General features: G+C 27.0%; 2 protein-coding genes across 3 annotated transcripts; both read right to left on the reverse strand.

Annotated features, from left to right (window-relative positions):
• Positions 1-535: 535 nt before the first annotated feature.
• On the reverse strand, positions 536-15,824 carry LOC114127885 (uncharacterized). 2 transcript variants are annotated; one of them, XM_027992241.2, is made up of 8 exons: positions 15,707-15,824; positions 14,036-14,109; positions 13,230-13,391; positions 6,999-7,133; positions 6,738-6,901; positions 6,384-6,670; positions 864-1,000; positions 536-791 (listed from the first exon to the last, which is right to left on the reverse strand). In XM_027992241.2, exons 2-8 carry the CDS (start codon positions 14,096-14,098, stop codon positions 711-713), a joined length of 1,029 nt encoding a protein of 342 aa, XP_027848042.2. In that variant the 5' UTR covers positions 14,099-14,109; positions 15,707-15,824; the 3' UTR covers positions 536-710. The 2 variants fall into 2 exon arrangements, with proteins under 2 accessions (XP_027848042.2, XP_050062235.1); XM_050206278.1 differs by lacking the exon at positions 15,707-15,824 and adding an exon at positions 14,184-15,326.
• LOC114127884 (uncharacterized) lies at positions 15,607-23,013 on the reverse strand. Its single transcript, XM_027992236.2, has 13 exons — positions 22,830-23,013; positions 22,601-22,772; positions 22,295-22,529; positions 21,943-22,131; positions 20,959-21,136; positions 20,572-20,623; positions 20,339-20,483; positions 19,728-19,911; positions 19,576-19,667; positions 17,438-17,628; positions 17,019-17,154; positions 15,992-16,192; positions 15,607-15,824 (listed from the first exon to the last, which is right to left on the reverse strand). Exons 3-13 carry the CDS (start codon positions 22,487-22,489, stop codon positions 15,720-15,722), a joined length of 1,668 nt encoding a protein of 555 aa, XP_027848037.2. The 5' UTR covers positions 22,490-22,529; positions 22,601-22,772; positions 22,830-23,013; the 3' UTR covers positions 15,607-15,719.
• Positions 23,014-23,970: the final 957 nt, after the last annotated feature.

Below are 23,970 nucleotides of genomic sequence, written 5' to 3' on the forward strand. Positions count from 1 at the left end.
GGTTTTAAATTTATAAAACTTAAAAAACATTTTTATTTATAATTAATCTCACCAGAAACTTAGGTTTTAAAGTATTTAAAGTATTATAGAACATTTCAAATATTCATAATATTGTAAATCTAAGATCTAAGATTGTGTATTTAATTTATGATTAATATAACAATACACAAATGGTAACCAATAAATATGAACGAATTACAAAAACCACATCTAAGGAGAACTGTTAAGATTTGTTATTTGTGTACAGTACACGGTAGTGAACTTATTATGCAATTAAATGAAAAATACTTAGAAGTTTAAAAATGTAAAATACTTAAAAAATTACATCAAAAAAATATCAAATTAATCATTTCATAATTAATAACATTTCTCCAATAATGGGATAAAACTTACTTCAATATTATTAAAGAGAATTTGTATAAAATTGTTAAAATTTAACCCATCATTCTAACATAATAATAAAAATTTAGCTTTAAAAAAATAACCTAATAATTCAAACTGAGTCAATATTATTGTTCAATAATATAATAATATATAAGTAAAAATTAATATGTATATTATACTCTTTATAAAAATATGAATTTAATAATATGATTTGAACTATCAAGTTAATAATGTTATTAACTTTGTTATGAATACATAGTTGTATAATAATGGCACAGGTTTGAACACCATCAAACTACATTAGGATGTTAATTTCATGTAAATATTTAAGAGTCGTTGAATATTCCACATTTACTTATCACGATTTTGTGTTTTGGTTTACCAGTCGCGTACCCCGAATCCTCTATCTAAACAACACAAATATTATGATTAAAAATTCCATCTATTTTTATGTCCATTTTGACGAATTAGATACATACGAGTTTTAAAGTTTTCATTCCACCAACTACTCTACCAAAAACAACATGTCTACCGTTTAGTACTGTCAGTGGTTTAAACGTGATCATAAATTGTGAAGCATTTTCATTTTTTTCTAAATTATACATGGATAACGTACCTGTGCCAATAGACGTTCGGGTATTACAATTAATTATAACTACCTAATTTAGTAAACCGACAGCGTCGCATACAGTTGACTCTCGGTTACTCGAACCTTGATAACTTGAAATTATCGATATCTCAAATAATTAATATTCCCCTTCAAATAACAATAACGCTTAATGTTTAAATAATCTTGTTAACTCGAAAATTAATTTGACAAATTTTCGATATCTCGAATTTTCTTATCCAAATTTACTACTAAAAATAGTTAATCAAGGCGATTATTTTTCATTTATGAATAAAGATATTATTTTAAAAATCTTTAATTTAAAATTAATAAATTAAATTTTTAACTTTATTTAAACTCGGCAACTTGAAAAAAAATGAAACTAGGAGAATACTCTGATATAGAATTCTGTTTATCAAAATAGGTTCAACAATGTCTTGACAGAAAAATGGAATGTAAGAAAACATTTTTTTTTATTTCTTTAATGTAAAAATTATTTAAAAACAAAAACATAATTTTTAAAAGTTTTTGATAAAATGATAACTCGAAATTTTTGGTAAGTCGAATTCCCCCCCCCCCCCCCCTCTTGAATTTCAAGTTACCGAGAGTCGACTGTAATATAATATATAATACAATATAATATTTATTCATATTTTATTACTAATGTGTTATTGTCGAACATACTTCGACCACTCTACTATTTAAATTTATATACCATTAAATGTTTATTAACTAGGTAGTTGGTTTTAATCCAAAACTGTGCAACGATTTATTTTTATAGAAATCGTAAATAAGCAAGTTAAAGAAATAAAACGCGATTTATGATTTATGTACAATTTGATATTTACAACTTTCATAGTGGTTTTGTATAAGTACAGTGTAAAGTATATATTTATGTACCTATAGCAATCACCAATCAATGTGTAATGGGTATTAACCTAAGGTCATGTCGATAAAGAAATTTAGTGGTAAATATGACTTTACAGTACACACCAATAATGGTTAATAACTTTCTTTAAGTTTACGAATGAGTTAATTAAATACGTTCGATATATGTATAATTCGTGTAAGTCAAAATTATTCAACATTATCTTATGATTGTTCGTGGGTAGTCATCATGTAAGCATGTATCAATTACTTTCTCGTTATTTTCAAAAACGAAAAAATCATTGATTAAACTTTTCGAAGAACGTTCAAACTTCGGCGGTCTAACGACAAGTCCCTCCCAGGTAATATTCACTCAAATATTAATTACCTATATTCACTGCAAGCAGTGCAAGTAGTACACGTTACATAGGTACCATGACGTGTGATAATAAGTCGCCACCTGCATCGATGGCCGCCGTTGTAATAAAAACAGATTTACACACACCGATAACACCAATAAAAATAGTTAATCGCAACACCGTTCTAAAAACAGCTAATACAAACTTCCTCCAATGCGATAACGCAAACTACGGAAATAATGATCACCGAATGTATATAAAAAACAAAAAACCTCTACTAGCTTATCTCTCAAACAAAATCAATTAGCCGCACTCATCTTAAACCACTAAATAAGTACACCGTGTTAAATCCTCATAATGACGATACGAATAATATGGATACTGATCAACCAAATATTAATTTATCCAAAACTGAAACCCATACTCCACCTTCCATTTTTATAAAATCAAGTTTAAATTATAATGGTTTTTGTAACGCGATAAAAACTGCCATTGGCTCTAATGATTTTATATACAAAAGTGATTTAAATGAATTAAACCTTCAAGTATTCACTTCTGATGGGTATAGAAATGTAATACACTTATTAAAAGAAAAAATCTTTAATTTCTACACATATAAACCTCAACCAGAAAAACTATTCCATGTGAGTATTCGTAATCTACATCACACTACTGATAAAAATTACATAAAATAACTTGAGTAATGGTTACCATTGATATTAAACTAATGAATGCGGCATAACACAAAAATCTGTAAGCTAACATAATTGATACTATTATTAACCGCTAGATGTCATAATTGATAAAATTGTAACAATTATCTGTACATATAATGTTTTCTCTCTCTTACAAGAGTTTTACTTTCCTTGTCACACAGAAGATGTGTGCGAGTGAGAACCATAGTTTCTCTCTCCGTTATGTTGGCCTAAACAGTGTATGAAGAATGTATAAAGGAATGCCGTATCCATGTATTTAATATCTATGATGGTTACACAGCAGTCCAAGTAGTCAATGTTCTCCAATGGCAAACAAAAATGACACTTTCTCTTTTCTTTGTCGATCTGAAACCTGACCAACACAACTCTGAATTTTTCAAACTATCTTCTATCTGTTTCTCAAAAATCATAGTAGAAGAACCTCGTCCACGTCTGCATCTAATCCAATGCCAACGCTGCTAAAATTTCGTTCATACAAAAACATGTAGTTATCACCAACCACGCTGTGTTAAATGTAGTGAGTCGTATTTGACTGAAAATTGTCAAAATCAATCGATCAACCACTCAAATGTGTTCTCTATAAAGGATAGCATCTTGCCAGTTACCGAGGATGTCCTTTTTATCAAGACATCCAATCCAAACAAAAATCCTCTCTTACAACATAAGTAAAGACTAATCAAAATAATACAATTTGAGAAACTAATGTACTAGAACCCACTGGTAATACCTCTTAATACGAAAGCCAAAATAATTCAAATAATACACAAAAAATCTATTTCAACGCCGCTCAAAATCTACATACTAATAACCAGCCCCAATAAAACAAAACGATTCTTTGAATTTAACAAATCAACTAAGCTAATTTATAAGTGAGCTTAAATCTATTATTAACCCCCTAATCAAACTACTTACTACAGTAATAAACAAAGTTCTCCTAAAAAATGATAAACATTCAAAAAACTGCTTCTAATCTAACAATTATTCTATGGAACATTAATGGTGTATCCCAACACAAAAACAAAGTGCAAAATTTACTCTATGAAAAAAAATCACATGGCCTTCATTACCGAAATTCATTTCACCCAAAAAACCAACTCTAACATACCTGGCTACTCGTTATACAAAACCGACCATCTTAGTGGTTTTGCTCATACAGACACCGCAATATATATTTCTTCTGATATAAAACACTATGAACTACCAGGCTTTCAAGAACCTCATATACATTATACAAGCAACTATTATTTCTATACAAATATAAAATGTACCAATTAAAATTGCCTCTATCTCCGTTACTAAGTTGACATCGAGGCCTTCAGTAGGTTTTTTCAACTGTTCGGTCATTCATTCATAGCTGTTAATAACTTTAACTCCAAACACTCCCTTTGGGGATACAGAGCTTCTAACCAAAGGGGTTCTGCTCTCCATGGATCCTTAATTAAAAATTATCCATCATTATTTTCCCTATCGAACCCTACATATTGGTCAACTAATATGAATATGTTGGCCGAAACACTCGATTTCTTTATTCATTCCAAAATCCCCAATCACTTAAATACCTTCATCGAAAATATATGTGATCTATCAAGTGACCATTTTTTCTTGCTTTTATCAAAAACTGGTAACGTACTATTAAACTCTAGACCTTCCCTAACTAATGGACCAATTAACATGTACAAATTCAAATTTAATCTGGATCAAAATAATAATCTAAAAGTAGCACCTAAGACTCATTCTGATATTGACAATGCTGCAGATGGTATCGATCGAACAATCCAACAAGCAGCCATTAAAGGTTCATCACCTATCAACCCACACATCTTAAATTCTTCCAAATGTTTACTTGCCGACATAAAACAGCCAATAATTAACACACGTCATACTCGAGCTAAATGGCAACGTACAAGGTTGCCTAGTCATAAAAAAAATTTAAATTTTTTAACAAATCTTTTGAAATATAAACTACATATGCACAAATCTGAACATTTTTAATTATACATGAAATCTTTGCAACCAAATAACGGCTTTCTTTGGAAAGCAACCAAAAAGCACACCGGACACAGAGTAAAAGTCCCACCTCTCCGACATGAAAACGGTCAACAAGCTATTAACGATAAAAACAAAGCAAATATTTTTGACTAGCTGAAACTATTCAGCCTCATTCGTGCACCGTTCTCGAAAACAATTCAATTGTAGAAATTCAACAATTTCTATCAGCTCCGCTACCTATATTGCTACCTGAAAAACCCATTTTTCCTTTTGAAATTCAGTATATAATTAAAAAATTACCTCCTAGCAAAGCACGTGTAAATGACTTCATTACAAACAAAATTCTGAAAAATCTATCTCTCAAAACTTTAACATTGCGCACCCATATATATAATTCTATGCTAAGATTGTCTCACTTCCTAAAAATCTGGAAATTTTCCGTCATTGCACAACATATTTGTACCCAAACCAAATAAATCTAAACATTTATCTTCATCATACTGTCCCATAAGTCGACTTCCAGTTCTTGGTAAGCTTTTCGAAAAAGCTCTCCTGAAAAGATCACGCCTCATTCTTCAAAATAACCAAATCATACCAAATAATCAGTTTGAATTTCGAAATAGGCACTCAACAATCCATAAAATTCATCTTCTTACTGACGAAATCTCAACTGCTCTCGAAAACAAAGAATACTGTTTCGGACTTTTTTAGATATTGTCCAAGCTATCGATATAGTCTGGGACGAAGGCTTACTATTAATTAATTAGTTATAATTAAGACTCTTTATGCCACCTCCCTACTATCTTACTATCAAATCTTATCTATACAATCGTTCATTTATCGTACGACAGGGTAACAATATCTCATCTACTCACTCAATATATGCTGGAGTCCCACAAGGTAGTGATTTATCCCCTGATTTATATAATGTATTCACAACAGATATCCTTCAATCTAGTATCACATCATAGCAATCCGGGGTTCGGTCAAACCCTCAAACATCAAGCCAATTCAGGTTTTTCAATCAATTAGTTAGGTTAGTAACCAAAGCCTCCTGGTACGTTTCAAACTTTACCTCACACAATGATTTATAAATAACAACTACCACTGAACTAGCTAAAACAATATAATTCACCAAAGTTTAAACACGTATAGCAATACTTAAATATCACACACATCACTTTCACCCTCACAAAAAATCCACCACGTAGGCTTAAGCGTAAATGATCTAGAGACCTATTAAATTAGTTGAGGAGGTGTTACCGTTGGGTTTCTTCCTAAACAAAATATTTATGTTACTTCATTCCTTTTTTTTTTATCTAATTTGCTTACATACCAATTCAATAATTTTTTAATAAAAAATGGACACATTATACGTAAAAAGGTACCCAATGTATAAATCATGAATTTATAACTGACAGAAAGAGGCCATTTTTATGGAATATTAGGTAATCACCGTACCGGGTGCGTTATGGCCGAGCAAATAGTTCTCATCATCGAAATATTGTTCACCATTTATGGCTGATATACCACCGAGTCCGATCGAGTACTCGACGTCTCCTGCCAAACAAAATAACCCCGGAACAATGCGGAAGATCAGAGTTCCACTATAATCGAGTCCATCTGGTCGCTGCTGACATAGCATTTTGAAATTTCCAGCTGTTTTGGGAACGATGCTGTCGTACACTTCGATCATCATACGACCCAACAATCTGTTCTCTGTCACATTATGGACGTCCAAAAAACACCTATGATAATGATTATATTCATATCAGATGTATCGCCGAACGTCCAAAAATGCAATGTAACTTTTACTTTGATTTTTTAATTTGTATGTTTTTTGGTAATTCCGCGGTGGCAATAAGTGGATCATAATGTTTTTTCTTTTTATAACTTTCCGGAAAATTGGTCATAAACATTATTAACTTAAGATGATTTTTGTAGTGTTCTTCCATTTCATTAAAATCAACTTGAGGTTTCTAGAGTATAGATATTTTTTGTTACGTTACAACAGTATTTACAATTTTATTAAAACATTTTTTTATCTGTATTTTAAATACATTAATATGTACATACCACGTGAACTAATTTATCTAGAAACGCAACGTTTTCTTTAAATTTTTTCTGGTTTAACTTGATCATGTTGTCATCATTACCTTTAACTTTAATTTTCTCGTTGGATGCTGCTGATCTAAAACAATCGGTTTTACCCTGAACCACACTTTTATTAATAATATATAACTAATATTACCATTTATAAGTTTTAAAGCAGTTTAGTGGTATACGCTTTACGCACTACAAGTTTACAACTTTTGTTACATTGGGGAGAGTGACTAAATAATATGATATATCAAGGTAAAATAACACACCAGTTTATTTCATAGAATAAAGACGTTTATAGTATCGAAAATATTTTTAAATAATTTTTATAATATTGCTATCATCTATTAGAATTATTTGGATATCGTATACAACTTCATAATAGTGAAATTTATAAAAATAATTTTGATGTTACTGATAAAAAAGAACAAACCGATTTTATGCAAATTTTTTAATTACCTAAGGTAAATATAAATTATATTAACTATTAAATAAACTGATAAAGAATAATATTAGCACTGCGTCGATGTTAATTTTATGTTTTGATTTTATTCGATTTTATTTTACCCATTTGAACATTTTATAATGAGTTCATATTTTTATATTTGTATTAGAACAAGAATATGATTTTAAATGACAAAAAAAAAATCTTACAGGCAACCATGGTTAAAAGAAGATATGAAGAGAGCAGCAGTTGAAAGAAACGGATTGTTAAAGGTATCACAAGCTACATAACGTCAATATTGTGAATAAAAAAACAAATTATATTATTGAATATCATAAAATTAGGCAAAGCAACAACCTTTCCTCCAAAAATTGTATAAAAGATATCTAAACCTAGAATCTAAACATTTTGGATTAACTTTAAAAAAATTTGAAATCTAGAATTTGAATTAGCCGGTATTCCAAGCAACTTAAAAAAAAAACAATAAAAAAAAGAAGCTGGATTAGATTGGTTAAAAGGATTATGTCAACAAAATAAAATCGTTTCTCTTCGTAAATCAAAACCTGCTTCGACAGTTAGAGCTCAAACATTTAATAAACTACAAATAAAAAAATATTTTGATTTGCTTAATGACACTTTAGAAAAACAAATTTCTTTTAACAAAATTTATTGTATGGATGTGTCTAGTTTTAACAATTGTTCAAAAACCATAACAATATTTGCCTTGTCAAAAGGTAAAAAGTAGGTCAGTGACAACTATTGCAAAATGAAGACAACATCTATATATTGTTGCATGTGTTAGTTTAGCTGAGCATTTCTTACATCCCACCTGCATTGATATTTCTCAGGAAAAATGCGTAATGCTTTATACTATAATATACCAATCCTGGCATTTAAGCTTTAAGGCAAGATTTTGAATACATCACAAGTGAATTTTTTATTATATGAATTAAACATTTTGTTACACAATAAGCCAAATACTGAAGATAAAGTAAGTACTTCTACCGATAGATGGTCACTCCGACCATAAAACTGTTAAGGATTTTTAATAAATTTAAGCAAATGGAGCTATTATTTTGTGCTTTCCACCTCATTGTACACGTAGATTTCAGCTACTTGATATGTCATTTTTTGTTCCACTTTATGGTTATTATAATAAGGAATCAAAATCAAATAAAATCAAATCTTGAAAGAACAGTCTGTGTTTACCAAATTTTCAAAGTATTTTATATAAATTTTTAAAAGCAACATCTGTATTCTATACAAAATGCAATTTATAGTTTTTAGGCATGTGGAATTCGTTTATTCAATCTAGAAAATCTAAAACACTTTTATCAATCCAATTCAACTATTAACTGAATAAAATTTAACTGATTGTTCTAATGAAAATGAAAATACAGAGGTAATTGAGAATTCTAAAACAAATAACAGACCTGCTAAGACAATGTCAGATATTATTCTAGATGAAAATACTCAAAATATACATTTGGAAATGGTAAAGGATATTATACAAAACGCTTCACCTATACCATATTGTTCAGTTAAAAGTATTAGGCCAAATATTTAAAAAAGTCCAAGAGGCTCTGTTAACTATTAGCAAAAACCCCACTAATTAAAGAACTTAAAGAAAAACAATTGAACGGAAAAAAAAATAAAAAGAATAGCCAAAGATAAATACATTTTTTACCTTCTAAGAAAATTATTGATACCGACCAGTAAGGATGATTATGAAGAAAATACAACGGAAGGAAATGATTCTAACGATAATACAAACCTACATAAATCGTAACTTTTTGTTCGGTGGTTCTAATGCTATAAAGCGTTGGTTAAAATGCAATAAAATAGTCTCACGTTGAAAAGAGTGAATTTGAATTAAAAAAAAAAAAAAAATTTTAATGTGATTTATGTACGCAACTTAGTTAGATACCTAATTATCAACAGGACATATTTTTATTACTATGTAGTAAAAGTAAATGTATGCTTTTATTTTTTTAGAAAAACCAACTAAATTTAATTTTTTATCCATGGCCATCTCCTAAATAAAAATTAGGATCGTGTTTACTCCTTAGAAACAATAAAAACACACACCATTATAAATTGTATTTCTTTCAATGTTCCCTATCACCATACACGATTATTTTTTCTATTCTCTTCCTCGATCTACTATCTTAATTTTCCGGTCAACCGTCTTATGACCATCGTTAATACTAACCTTTATTTCTCCCTCTAAATTTTAACTTTGTTTCATTATGGTACTTCTTATTATTATTACATGTTTTAGCGTCCGTCCCGTTATACAAACTAAAACGTGTTACTTTGAAAAAAAAAACAAAAATAATGCTTCCAATGAGGCTAAATTAGGTTGAATGGCAGTTAGATAATAATCATGGTATGGACAATTGTACCCAAAAACTTGCTGGTAAACCGCAAGAATTTACGTTGTATTCTTTCAACTTTGCAAGCGTTTCGTCATTATAGGGATCCCAAACGATGACACTATATTCAATAATGAACTAATGAACAGTATACAACTTTAAATAACACAATCAAATTGAGATCTTTAGACAAACTCATTATTATACCCAAAACTCTCAGATCTCTGCAACAAACTATTTTAATATGAAGACCCGGGTCAAGGTTACTGAAAATTTTGAACCCAAGATCCATAACAAATCCATCATAGCAACAAATCATTGAATCATGAATATGATAGGGAACAGTAAAAAGGAACAGGTCCTAATAAACGTCATGGTTTTACACTTACCTAGATTCAGTGACAAACTTAATTTATCAAAAAGAGCAACAAAGTTATCTAATCACTTTGCAGCTTAGGACAGTCATCCAAGTAGTTAATTTTCATAAAAACCTTAGAAAAAACATAGAAATTTACAATGACTTGCTAAGGCTGTTGGTGAAGGTAAGAAATAATAAAGGGGGCCTTGAGGTACTTCAGAGGGGATTAAAAACACATTAAATTTAACATAGGGCAATTTAGACCATTGGTATCAGTTTTCTAGGTAGGATTTTAGTCAAGACAGCTGCGGCTTACTAATATAAAAGCTTTTAGAATATTCATTAAGACAGCATGATTCACAATATCGAAAGCCTAATGAAAACCAATGTAAATAACGTCTATTTGTGAATGATTTTGGAAAGCGTTGTAAACGAAATTATGAAACATTGGGCTGTTAGTGATAACAGAACGATCAGGACGAAAACTGTGTTACTCTTTCATAGTAAATTATTGAATGATTTATGAAGATCATTTAGAAGTTTAGAACCAGTGACTCGAAAATTTTGGTAATATGCGATAAAATAGCAAAATACTTATGGTTGGATACAACAGATGGGACAACAGACTTCAGAATGGGCGAAATAGATTCCAATTTGAGCATGTGCAGAAAGATACCTTCATCAAGTGACCTTCTAAAAAGGACGCAAAAAGGAAAAAATATGATAGAACTTAGCTTAAATAGAAATATACCACGTATGCAATCTAGACCGACAGACTTGCTACAATATAATTCAGATACTTTATGGAAGACATATTATACATTTAAATTTTAAAGAAACGCTGTTAGGCAGTTCAAAAGGGGAGATGTCTAGGCTGTCCGTCACATTGAATGTTCATAGAAGAATAAACTAAAGAAAAGTAAGTTGAGAATAACTCAGCAGACTCATAATCGTTGGAAGAAAAGTAGGCTAAGTTAGGTAGCTATTATAAGAAACATTTTTTGGGGTTGTATTTGTAATTGAACATGTTTTTGTTCATGACTTTTCAGCATTTCTTAAAATCCATTTTTAAGGAATTATCTGAAAATTTGGCATAGCCATGAAAGTATTTTTTAGAGAAGATTTTAATTTAGCATAGATAATGGATATTGTTTTATAGTTATAACTGCTTAAAGATGATATGAATTTTGCGTGAGCTTTTTTTTTTTAAAACAGCAATTTGTTTTAATTCTTGGAAATTTCATAGTGGATACGTCGATTTACGGAATACATATACACATTGGGACAAAATAATTTATAGATTAGTGCAGAGCGTCATAAGAAGTGTTAAAAGCAGCGTCAATATCAAGAGGTATAAAGGTAGAATACCAGTCAAGTATTAGTAAAGTATCACAAATATGTAATAATTTTATAAGTTATCTGTTTGGTGAAATTAAAAAAATGATTGGCCTCGGTCACATGAAGGGATATTAAAACTATCAGACAGATATATGCAAAGTGTGGGGTGATATGAGTCTGTAGGAAAATTCAGTTAGAGGATTTATCAACTACAAGAAGTTTTCAAATAGTGAACACTAAAAACGAAAACTAAACTAAAGCGAGACCAATCACTAAACGAAACCCATGAGCATTCAAAGTATTATTCATCTGATAGAATGAATAAGTTGCAAACAATTCAAGAATACAAGAAGCTCTAGCAGTTGAGGATTAAGTATATAAATGCCCACTGTCGTCATTATTCCAAATAATTTTGGTTAAGTTTTAGTCACCGCAAATAATAAAAGTACGCTTAGTATATTGTTTAACTAAATTTTCAACCAAACTTGCATAGGATTCATCAATTTTAATGGGCGACAACGAAAAATATGAACACCATCAACTACATAGATAGCTTGAAGTATCTATAAAAAACTTACAAAACTCTGTTTAACATTTAAGCAGCAAGTATTAATTAAATGAGATGGAATATATTTACGAATATCAATAAGGACGACAACCCTTCGAAGACAATTGCTGATTTAATAGCATCTGTGAAAATCTATAAATATTATACCTAATGATTGATATCAAGGTCACAATTCAAAAAGTTAGTAATTAACAGATATTAGAATAATCCAAGCATAATTAAAAAGATACGTTACATTTAAAACTGGCAAGTTTGGTTTAGAGTCATCGCCGATTCTGGTTATTATGAACTCTTTTCGATATATTTTAATATGATATTTACCGTGACTGGAATAGTGTATTTTTGCACTAGAATCGCTACCACAAGAGAGATAACTATGAAGGGACATCAGGCACGTACGCGTCCGTACAATATAGAATAACGCAGAACGTTATTCACAGAATATACATGGATATTTGCGATAGCTATAGCAGGGATAAGCATTCTTAGTCTGGTAGAGCTAGTCTCTATACTGACAGGGATTTTTCAGACGAGGCATCACAGAGCTAAGTAATAGGTACTTCACATTTGGACTTGCTACATTTTTCAATTAACATAATAATAATATTTACCAAGCTGTGTTGTATTTATTCAATCATTATCTTTCGCTCTATAACACTTTGGAATTCACTACATATTAATAAATATTTTCTTTAATTTATTTATAAAACAGTATTATTGCATAAAACAGTTGATGTTTCATTTATGATTAATGATAAAATAATTTCATTTAAATAAATTATGAATATTTTATAAAAAATACTTTATTGATAACAACTGTAAATCTATTCAAATTTGATAATACAAGTATAATGTATATAGTATATACCTAGGTATTAAATGTATTTTTATTACAAATATTATCTAATTTATATTGATACACTGTTAACAATATAATTAAACATAATCAGATGTATAGATTGCATTTATATACTGAAAATTTCAATAATAAAATAATATGAATAGTTTCCAATTAAAAAGCGTATGGTTCTTTTTGGATCCTCCCCCCCACTATAAAAAAAAAAAATAAAACCTAACTTTTTTTATGTAGTTATAGCTACCTACATTTGTTATTGTTTTATACCTTCGTACGATAAATTATGTTTATATTTCTTATTAATTTAAAATTGTCCTCTTCTATTTGCGCTAGCCTTGCTGTGTTTGCTTCTATAGTTCCAGGCTTGTAATACGCTGTAATTTCAAGCAAGGGTGGTTTGTTATCCACTTTTGGTTTAGCGCTTCTTATCTAGAAACAAGAATCTTGTCGTTATTTTATTACAAAGTAATAAATATAATAATATTGTCCAATAAGTCAATCTCGGATCATATTCATAATTTATTTAAGATGCTATATCATGATAATATGCTATACAGCCGGTTGTTTGATAAATGCAACAGTGCTTAAATTTAGAGTAATCGATGATAAACGGATGGGGATTTGATTTAAGTATACAAATTAAATAATATAAATGATATTATCATTAATTATTTAAGTTTTTTTAATAATACATTTTGTTATTAACAATCATTAGAAACGTCAAATACAATAACTAATGTCTGACTCTCGTTAGAAAGAAACCGTTCAAAATATAGGTACAGAATACGTTATTGAATATAGGTACATATTTTTGCATTATTGCATATTTAGGTATAATGTACATGTGTTGTACTAAAATATTTCTAATTTTGGCCATAGTACAGGGTGGAGCAGTAGGTTCTGACGATTTATAAATAAACAAATAAAAATAATCTTTATATTGAATAAAATACAATTTGTTTTATTACTTTGTATGTAATACTTGGTTAATAAACTAAAATTAAAATTCGACAGAACCCACTGCCCCACCCTGTATATTTTTTTCTATACATTAATACAACTTCATTTTTTACTTTATTTCTGTGCTTTCGATACATATCTTCCCATGACGCTTTCCTTGTGAGTTTGTTTTGCATTTTGTGTATGTCTTGAAAATATTAAAAATTTTGTATTAGAAATTATTAGAATATATATTAATAATACATTGAATAAAAAACTAACTCCGTGGAACTAATTTCGTTGTTATTAAATCGTATATTATATTTTAACGTTACTAGGTAATTTATTTTATTGAAATTCTGTAATGAATATATCATATTTAATTGTTGTATAACAGTCGTGTATTGATGATGATATTTTCAAGGAGCGACCGTTTCATAAAAATTGTAATCGAAGACAGTGGTGTGCTGAACATTTTTCAGACCTAAACAATTTATACAATTTGTCCACCCACATCACCATCATCTATTATTGAACTATTTCTTTAGAATATGAATGATTATATGATTATAATCATTTAAGAACAATGATTAAGATTATGAATGAATTGATTTTACAATAATGTGTGTTTTTTTTGTGTGTATGCGTACAGCATAACTTGTAGAAATAATGCTTCAATTTCAAACATCGCGGGTGGTTTCCGATCGCAAAGTAAATATCCTTGGTGCATATAGAGGTAAAAAATAAACAATTTCTAGTAGTTCTTAAAAAAACAAACAAAAAAGGTGATGGAAAACGGAAATTTTTACGCAAAACCTGTTTTCGACCAAATATATAATAATTTTTTTTATATGGTTATAACTTAAAAACTAATCGTTGTAAATACTTGAAATTTTCACCAAATGTTTTAATTAGTAGTATTTATATACAGTTAACTTTTTAAAATACTTTCTGGGTAATTTTAAAAATATAAAATAAAAATAAATAAGGAGCCAAGGGGGGGGGGGTCTGGATGGCCCCCTGGGTTCGCCATTGTTAAGCGTTATTGTTATTTGATAATTTCGAGTTACCAAGAGTTGACTGTATGCAATTTTAAAAATTGAAAGACATTTTTAATTAAAAATAATGTGAGTAAAATGAACATTATACACAACTTTTATTTGAAACTTGTACCATTAGAATCAGAATTTTAAGCAAAGAAAACATAATAATACTTGAAGAATATATATAAGAGAATGTATATACGAGATATTTAAAAATGATTAAACCTTATTTCATATCAATATTATGTATGAAATTACACAATTTTTATTATTATATTGCTATTAAGATTTTTAATCGGATCATCCTTATTATTGATCAAATTATCCCCATCAACTATGCAGTGTTAAGATCAAACCGAAGTTGTACTGATCATATAGTGGCCTTAACTTTGTAGGTGGAAGATGGTTTCCAGAGAAATATGAAAACCACAGTTGTTTTGGTTGATTTAGCAGCTGTTTACACATATTAATTGATATATTTTTTCCACTTGAAAAGGCTTTTGTTCAATAAATGCATTAATTGAAAATAATATAATATGCAAAACAATTTATTAAGAATTTCTAAGGACTAATTTATTTCTGTTTTTAATTTCAACTTTTGAAATTTTAATTTTTATAAGAACAGATTATAGGTTAAGTTTAAATTAAACAATATGAATATATAAAAATGAAAAAAACCCTTTTTTTCTAAATCTTAATAATCTTACAAGCTTATAGACTTAATTATCAGTATAATTTATAACTATATAAAATCAATAATACTATTATATCTTCATTATTCTTCGTCTGAATCTGGTAGGGCAATACCACTTTCAATCCATTCATCATTTAAGTATTTATCTGACACGGAATCCATAAATTTAATCTTTACACTTGCAGACTGAAATAATATCAAATACAATTTACTCAATATATATACAATATATTTATACAAAATATTGAATAATTTTTAAAGTGTATGCAAAATATAAATATTTTTTTTTACTAATTATTAAATAAATGAAAAAAATAAATAGGTCTTTCTTAAGGATAGTTGAAATAAATTACTTTGTTTCGTTGATCAGTAGAAACAACATATATTGAACATTTTTTGTCAATAATTTTCAATAGCTCATCTTCAGCAATAGAATCTATTCCGTGTAATTTACAAATAAATGATTGTACTGGTAATTGGGCAAACCGTACATGAAGTAACCTGATGTCCTCAAATGGAATAGTATGCATCGAACCATTGTCAATATTTATCATCTGAAGTTTTAAATAAATAATATTTAATTTAATACAAAAGTTAAATTACTAACTATTAAATCTTAGTTTAATAGTTTAATGATATAAAATAGTAGTAATTACAATAAAACATAATATTTATTTATTTATAATTAGTGTGTATATAAATATGAAATGTATACTTTATTATATCTATTTGTGTAGAGGCGTTCTCAGGATTTTTTAATGGAAGGGGATGAAAGAAATGGTTACATGATAAGCCGTAAGGGTAACCAAAAGTAGACAAAATATCATCAAATATGTAAGAAAATAAAGAACCTTGGAAGGGGATGTATCCCCCATATCCCCCCCCCCCGTGAGAACGCCCATGTATATGTGCAAACTTTATTCAAAAACATATCAAAAGTATTATTTTATCAATTGTATAAATCATTTATGATAAAATGTATCAACAAATAAGAAAGTTGTGATTAAAACTTTAATTGAACAAATAATGATGAACAAATGAAACTTTTAACCGTGAATTACTATATTAGACTCTAAATACATATTCAAAATTATTTAAATTATTTCATCTACCATTGTTGTTAAAAATCAATAATATTATTTAATATTTTAAGCATTAGTTAATAGTTAATTAGTGTATAGTTAAGCATAGATTTGGTGTTTAAAATTAATGTGATTTAAAATTAAATTAAAAACAGAGAACATAAAATAATAAATATTAGTTATTTTAATGATATATAACTTTGTATATTTTGATGTTAAAACTAATCAATAATATAAATTAATTTTAATGTTAATTAAATTGTGGGCAAATACCTAACATAAAAATGTTTATACTTACTTTTATTACACCTAAGTTGATATCAGTAACAATTCCTCTAAACCAAAAATCATCCAAAAAATATGCATATGTATGATTTACCATGATTATATTTTGATCAAACAACAACTTTGAATCATTTATGAAATAGAAGTTTCTATAAATAATAATTAATTTTAATAAGTAATCACAATTTTAAGTCAAAAATGACCTAAAGAAATATAATGCAACAAAGTTAAAACTTAGTATAATTCTCGTATACTGTGTATTGAACTTCCATTTTTCAACATAATTAAACACCAATTATTCAAAATAATTAATGTTTTGTAGAAACTTCTTTTTAGATTTTTATTTTTATGATTATAAGAACATTATGATGTACATTAAAAAATACTTTAAAATATTTTGCTTGAATAGTATGATATGTTTTTTATAATTACTTCATATCAACTAATAACTTCTGAAATTCGTGATATTGATCAATGAATTGACATATTATAGTTGGTATAATACTTGTATCTACTCCACAAACATTGACATTAAATGAATTATTGATTTCCAGTTCAAAATTTTGAATTTCTCGATCCAAAAAACAATCACTTAAGGGTGTTTCTAAGAATGGATCATTTTTCTACAAATACATTATGAATATATTAATTTATTATTGATTAATAGTAAATTGTGTTAGGTTAATAATTATTAGGGTTTAATTAATACATTTCAAGTATGTATGACACAGCTTATTGTCACCAATACTTCTTAAAAAGTTGAAGTCAACATTAAAATAAAATCTACAAAATTAAACATAGATGAAATACATCTACCATCATATAAATATGTTTTGAATATTAGATTATTTATTTATTTTACTATTAAAGTTTTTTAGTTATGACAGTTAATTTGTAATTTATAAAATGTACATGTAATAATGAATAGTAATTATTATAATACAGTTTTAATCAACTAAAATTAATAATATTGCCGAATAATTATGTTTTGTGATTTGTATATAAAAATCCATGGTTAACTTTAAGGTTTTTAAACGTTCTAAAACATCTGAAATCTAGCTTAATTAATACTGATTTAATGAAAATGATACATATTGGCAAACAAATATTACATTTTTAGTTATAAATTAGGACTAAATGAACATGATAACAGATGTTTTAGAACTTTTAAAAACCTTAAAGTTAACCATGGATTTTTATATTCAAATCACAAAACATCCATTCATTTAAGCCATGGTATGCGCTTGCATTTATGTAGTTACCAATATTTTGTGTTTTAGTACAGCTGGAATACAACCAAAATTATAATTATATTATCATATTATTTTTTAGTTATTAATTTTATAATTTTTAATCTATAAACTTATGAAAATATTTATTTTATTTTCTATTACATATGATTTATTTATATTATTTATTTAATACAAATTCACAAAATTCAATACTTTTATATAGATCACATATTGGAATAAGGTTATGCATAATTAATAATTATAAAACAACAGAATACTTTAAGATTAATATGTTTGTTTGTTTTTACAAATTATTAATTAATAATACTTATTTTTAGAAATATTAATTAGGTAATTAATAGTTATGTGTATGCGAAATATTAATATTCAAAAATGCTCATAATTTATTTAAAAATCAAGTATTATAAAAAAATGATAACGATCAACGGCTATAGTAATTAAGCTACATATAAACTAGACTACTATATTCTATTCAAGAGGACACCACATTTGGATTTATTGTCTTTATTTTAAATACCTATAACACATTGAATTTTTATTCAGTTATTAACCTAAATTATTTTGTGTGTTTAATTTAAACATTTAAGTTAAATAACCTATTATAAAACTTAAAAATATGAACACATAAATCTTCTCTTCTCAGATTTGTTTAGTATTATCAAACGAGTTATGAGTATGTAAAACATTAATATTTAAAAATGCTTATAATTCACTTATTAATTAAAGTATTTTAAAAAATAAACTAGAGAACACAGATATTATTTTTACCTTTAAATTTGATGATAGGTTATTTAACTGAACAAAAATTTGCATAGTTCTACATTTGTAAAATGGAGACAACATATGAATCATAGACAAAACTAGACAATTTTATTAGGGCAGACCTAGAGATAAAGTTTTTAATTTTCATTTTAACTTCTACTAACTACCAAGTCAGTATACTACAATGATATACAGCCAGTATTAAGTCAGACCATGGCCTAACTGGCCTGACCCAATGGATGTCCTCAAAAAAAATCCCAGTGGCAACAAGTTTTAGATGGGCAATGGTCAGGTGTTTGTCACTCACAACAAATCAATTATATATATACCCAATATTCAGTTAAGCTAAACTCCTGTGAACAAGTATTGACTGCCGAGTTGCTTTTTTAAAATGATTGGAGTATCAAGTCAAGAGTATAACACAAGCAGCTGTATACCAAAGTTGATTCATATTTTTAGAAATTATCCAATGGATTTCAATAACTTTGTAGCTGTTTAAGTCATCCAATACTGTTAATAATTAATATTAAATATGTAATAAATAAATTAACTTACTAAAAATTTTTCTAATACCCCATTATTTTCACATGATTCTTTATTATGTTTGTTTTTAGCAAAAATAGAAATAATTCTAGACTCCATGTTTTCTACAAGATAAAATGTTAACAATGAAATATAATTTTAAAAGGTTTAACACAATACATTACCATTTTTTGATTTTAATAAATCTGATTTTTTATGAATATCACAAGTATGATTTTTTGAAGAAAATATTTTTACATCATTATTCGAGAAATGAACACAACAGAGTTCTGGTAGCTTGGAAAACATTTGACTAATTCTGGTAAAACCCCATCGACTATAATGAGTAAATGCAGAACCAAATTTTTCCTAAATAAATAATGAATAAAAAAACAAAATTTATGTAACAATTACAACTATAACTTTTATAACAAATAAATACACAATTACATTTAAATATAATGTATGTTATCAGAATAACAAGAATATATTAGAAAGAACTTGTTCATTGATCAAAACCAATATTATAACTCTATATATTGATAAAATTAAGAATAAAATTAAAATAATAATAATTATAAATTTAAATTTTAAGTTACTTTAAAATTGTAGTTTTAAAATGTAAATTTGTAAATATTTATTAAATCGTGAAATATTTGCAATGGTATTAAAAAAGTAAAAAATAAAATTTAATTTACTTAAATGGAATTTACAACGTGGAAATCAAAATATATTTTGCAAGAATGACCTATTTGAAATCTAAAAAAAAAAAAATCATAAAAAATTATTTTCTTACAATGTATAAATTACACATTTGTCCATCAGATATCCAACCAGGTACTTCATTTAATAGTTGTTCAATATTAGTTTTAATTGATTCTTCTAAAATATTAAACAATGGGTATTCCAGTCCATTTGAAATTTGTTGGTCATTATTTTTACTAAAAAAAAAAAAATTGATTGAAATTATTTGAAACGATATTTTTATAACAATATTAAGTTATTTTAAGTAATATACAAAATAGGTACTTTTCCAATGAATATTCATCAATGTTGCATATATCCATTGCTGTAAATTTATCTAAAAATCATAAATCCAATGGTTTTAATAACAAATCTATTTATTTAAAAATATAGTAGAAAGAATTTAAAACAAAAACAGTTTAATGAATGTCATCAGAATTACTACTTAAAATTAAATAGTTTTAACATTTTTATAATATATGTATATAATGTAATATCATATATAATAGTACATTGGTTATTATAATGACTGGAACTAGCATTAATAAAAATTAAAAACTAAAATTAATATTATTTTGTTCTCATTAAAGTGAGATAATGAGATTTTTAAATTGCAATAAATATATATATACATATATATTTAGGGGGGGGGGAATAATAAGTAACTATTACCTTCTATTTCAACTTCTTTTAAACTGTTTATTATTTTTGGTTGTAGGCTTATCATTTCTCTTCCTTTTCTAATAAATAAATGGTCTAAATTGAATAATAGTTTATCTACACAGTTGATGTATGACTGAAATATTGGAATACACAAAATATCGGATTCAAAATCATTTATTGACAATCCCTGTTGACACATTTGTAGATAATAAATTAAAATAATTTATTAAGTAGTATTATTAGTTTTAATTATATCCATGTTTATGTTGTTAAATTATAATTTTTTAATATTATTAATTTAATAGGTATAAATATATATATTATATATAGAGCAATGCAATGATTAGCAAGCTACTGAAATTTGTTATTCGTCAATAAATCAATATTTAAAAAAAAAAAATATTTTTAAAATTAATATTGTCTATTTAAGTAGATGTATAGGTAACAGCTACTTAATAATTTACAACCATTCATGTACATAAATCATGTAAATAAACAAAATTATGAAAAAAAAAAATAGAGAACCAGGTATGTTAATATTGTGTTACAGTTGTACAATGTGAGTTTAATAACTTACAAAATTTAGGCTAATATTTTGTGGATAGATGCATCAGATTAGAACTGCCCACTTAAACTTAACACTGATAAATTTATTTATTTATAACCCTCCCCCCCCCCCATTAGAGTGAATTAATTTAAAATAAAATAAAATATAATTTTCAATTTATCTGAAGTAATGAAGTATACTTAAGTTATATCTTACATGTTATCAAAAAGAAAGACATAGATTTATAGATGGTGGGAAATACTTCATTTTATATTTATGATTTTTATAGTATACAAAATATTCATAATTCATGAATTATGCAAAAAAGCATCATTCTTCTATAAGACCATTTTTATCATATAAAGTTCATTGTGTAAATATATGTCAATACTAATCAAATGGTGAACATAATTATTAGTTCATATTCAAATATTAAAATATCTTACTTCTGGATATAATTCATAAAATATTCTGATAAATGCACATTGTGTTCTGTATGGTATCAATAATTCTTGAAGATGATTTTTATTTTTAGGTGGTCTTATTATATTTGTTGAAACTAATAGCTCCATATGCCTGCTCAATTTCGAACTTATTAAATTAACAATGGAGTTTGGGTCTTCTGGATCATCTAACTATATTAACAAATACATTAATGAGATAAATAATAAATATTTTATTAAGTATATAATATTATTTACTCAAGTTAACATTGTAGAACTTAAAAGATTTAAATTCATTTTATACTTATACATCAGTCAAAATTTAACACATAAATTAAATTGTAACAATAAATACCTGAACAACATCTGGTATAGTTTTAAGAAATTCAAAATGTGTATTGTAACCAATTATTTGTATTTGTAGTTTTTGTGGTCCTCCAAATATATAAGTAATTTTTTTCCATAATTCTTCAACTGTTAAAGAGTTTTGGCAAGCAACTAAAACGGAACGAACAACTAATTTTAACTCCGAGAGATTCGGACAACTCATCTTGTTGAGTTTACAATTTTTAATCAAATAACTCTCATATCTATAAAAAATAAAAAATAATATATTATTAATACCACTAATTTATAATATTTAGAAGTATAACATACATACGTAATGTAATATTTTATATTAAGTTATTGAATTTAAGTCATACAATTTCTTCAAACTTTAAAGCACATTCCATAGGTACTATAACTAGTGAACTCCTTGTCGACTGATAAACTGTATTATTAAAGAGTAAAAACTCTATGATATATTGATATTTGTAACACTCAATAGTTATCTGCTAATATTAATATAATATTTACCAACCACATTAATATGACATATAATAAAATACCTCAAATCCTGAATACGACCAGAAAATGAAAATGAATCCGTAAAGTGTAATAGAACATTTAATATTTATTGAAACAAACAACGTTAGTCAATGGTAAATGCCGAGAATGCCGAGAGGCGAGAATGTTAACAAAATTTCAAAAGCATGGTACATGGCAATCGACAGTGTGCCGCGGCTAGTGCATAGATAATTGATAAAGTAGATCTTATCACGGACTAAGTCTTGTAAACACTGAAATAGATAAGAAATACTGGAGCGCAGACCTGACCGTAAAACCGCAAAACGTCGTGTTTGACGTTACCTCCACCATCGAAGGGCAAAACATTTCATTTTTACACAGGAAAATACGATGAAATTTAAAATTATGATTTTTTTTCATTCATAATCGCTGAGATATTAGTTCAAATGTCTATATAAGTCAATTATCTATCTCATACTATTAAAAAGTAAAAAGGCAATAAACCATCAGCTGCCACAACATAGGTAATAAAATTAAAAAAGCAAAATAAAATCAAAAAAAAAAAAGCGGGTAAGCGGGTACTGATCTTCTGTACATTAGGTACCGTGTGGATCACTACTATTTATTATAAGAGTGTTAAATTTGAATCCAATGATAGATATCATTGTATACGAAAAACGATTCTGAACGAAAATGATTTGTCATCCTAGGATATAATTTCCAGTGGTTAGTGAAAAAATGACGAATTTTTGTCAATATTTGAACTTGAAATGATAATAAAAAAAAATTATGGCTATGTATTCTTATAATTTTTTAATCATTATCAGAATAACTTATGAGGAACTTTGTATTAATTTTTCAAGTATATTGACTCAGTCAAAAAAAAAAAAAAAATACTAAACAAAAACGAATATTAATTAAAAATAAATAAATATTATAAATAGCATTAAAATAAGCGAAATATTTTGAAAAATAAATTATGTAAGGAAAATGCCAATCAAAATCACAGGTGAAATTTTTTTAATTGACCTCTATAATGCATCAAGGATATTCACTTTTCCATCGAAAACCACCCCCAAAATTTGAAATTGAAGCATTATTTCGACTAGTTATGCTGTACACAGACAAAAAAAAAACACATCATTGTAGAATCAATACATTCATCACTCCGTTCAGAATCTA

Source organism: Aphis gossypii, chromosome X (assembly GCF_020184175.1).
Source record: "Aphis gossypii isolate Hap1 chromosome X, ASM2018417v2, whole genome shotgun sequence".
Lineage (NCBI taxonomy): Eukaryota > Metazoa > Arthropoda > Insecta > Hemiptera > Aphididae > Aphis > Aphis gossypii.

What these genes read in the sequence shown, in the direction of transcription:
- LOC114127884 (XM_027992236.2), bottom strand. Translation starts at nt 22,489, where the DNA reads ATGAGTTGTCCGAATCTCTCGGAGTTAAAATTAGTTGTTCGTTCCGTT. An exon ending in AAGTTATTAGTTGATATGAA is followed by an intron (nt 17,155 to 17,437) that starts GTAATTATAAAA and finishes TATTATTTATAG; the next exon opens with AAACTTCTATTTCATAAATG. An exon ending in CTACTGATCAACGAAACAAA is followed by an intron (nt 15,825 to 15,991) that starts GTAATTTATTTC and finishes ATATTATTTCAG; the next exon opens with TCTGCAAGTGTAAAGATTAA.
- LOC114127885 (XM_027992241.2), bottom strand. Translation starts at nt 14,098, where the DNA reads ATGCAAAACAAACTCACAAGGAAAGCGTCATGGGAAGATATGTATCGA. An exon ending in GCTCGGCCATAACGCACCCG is followed by an intron (nt 1,001 to 6,383) that starts GTACGGTGATTA and finishes CTATTGGCACAG; the next exon opens with GTACGTTATCCATGTATAAT. An exon ending in GAATGAAAACTTTAAAACTC is followed by an intron (nt 792 to 863) that starts GTATGTATCTAA and finishes TGTGTTGTTTAG; the next exon opens with ATAGAGGATTCGGGGTACGC.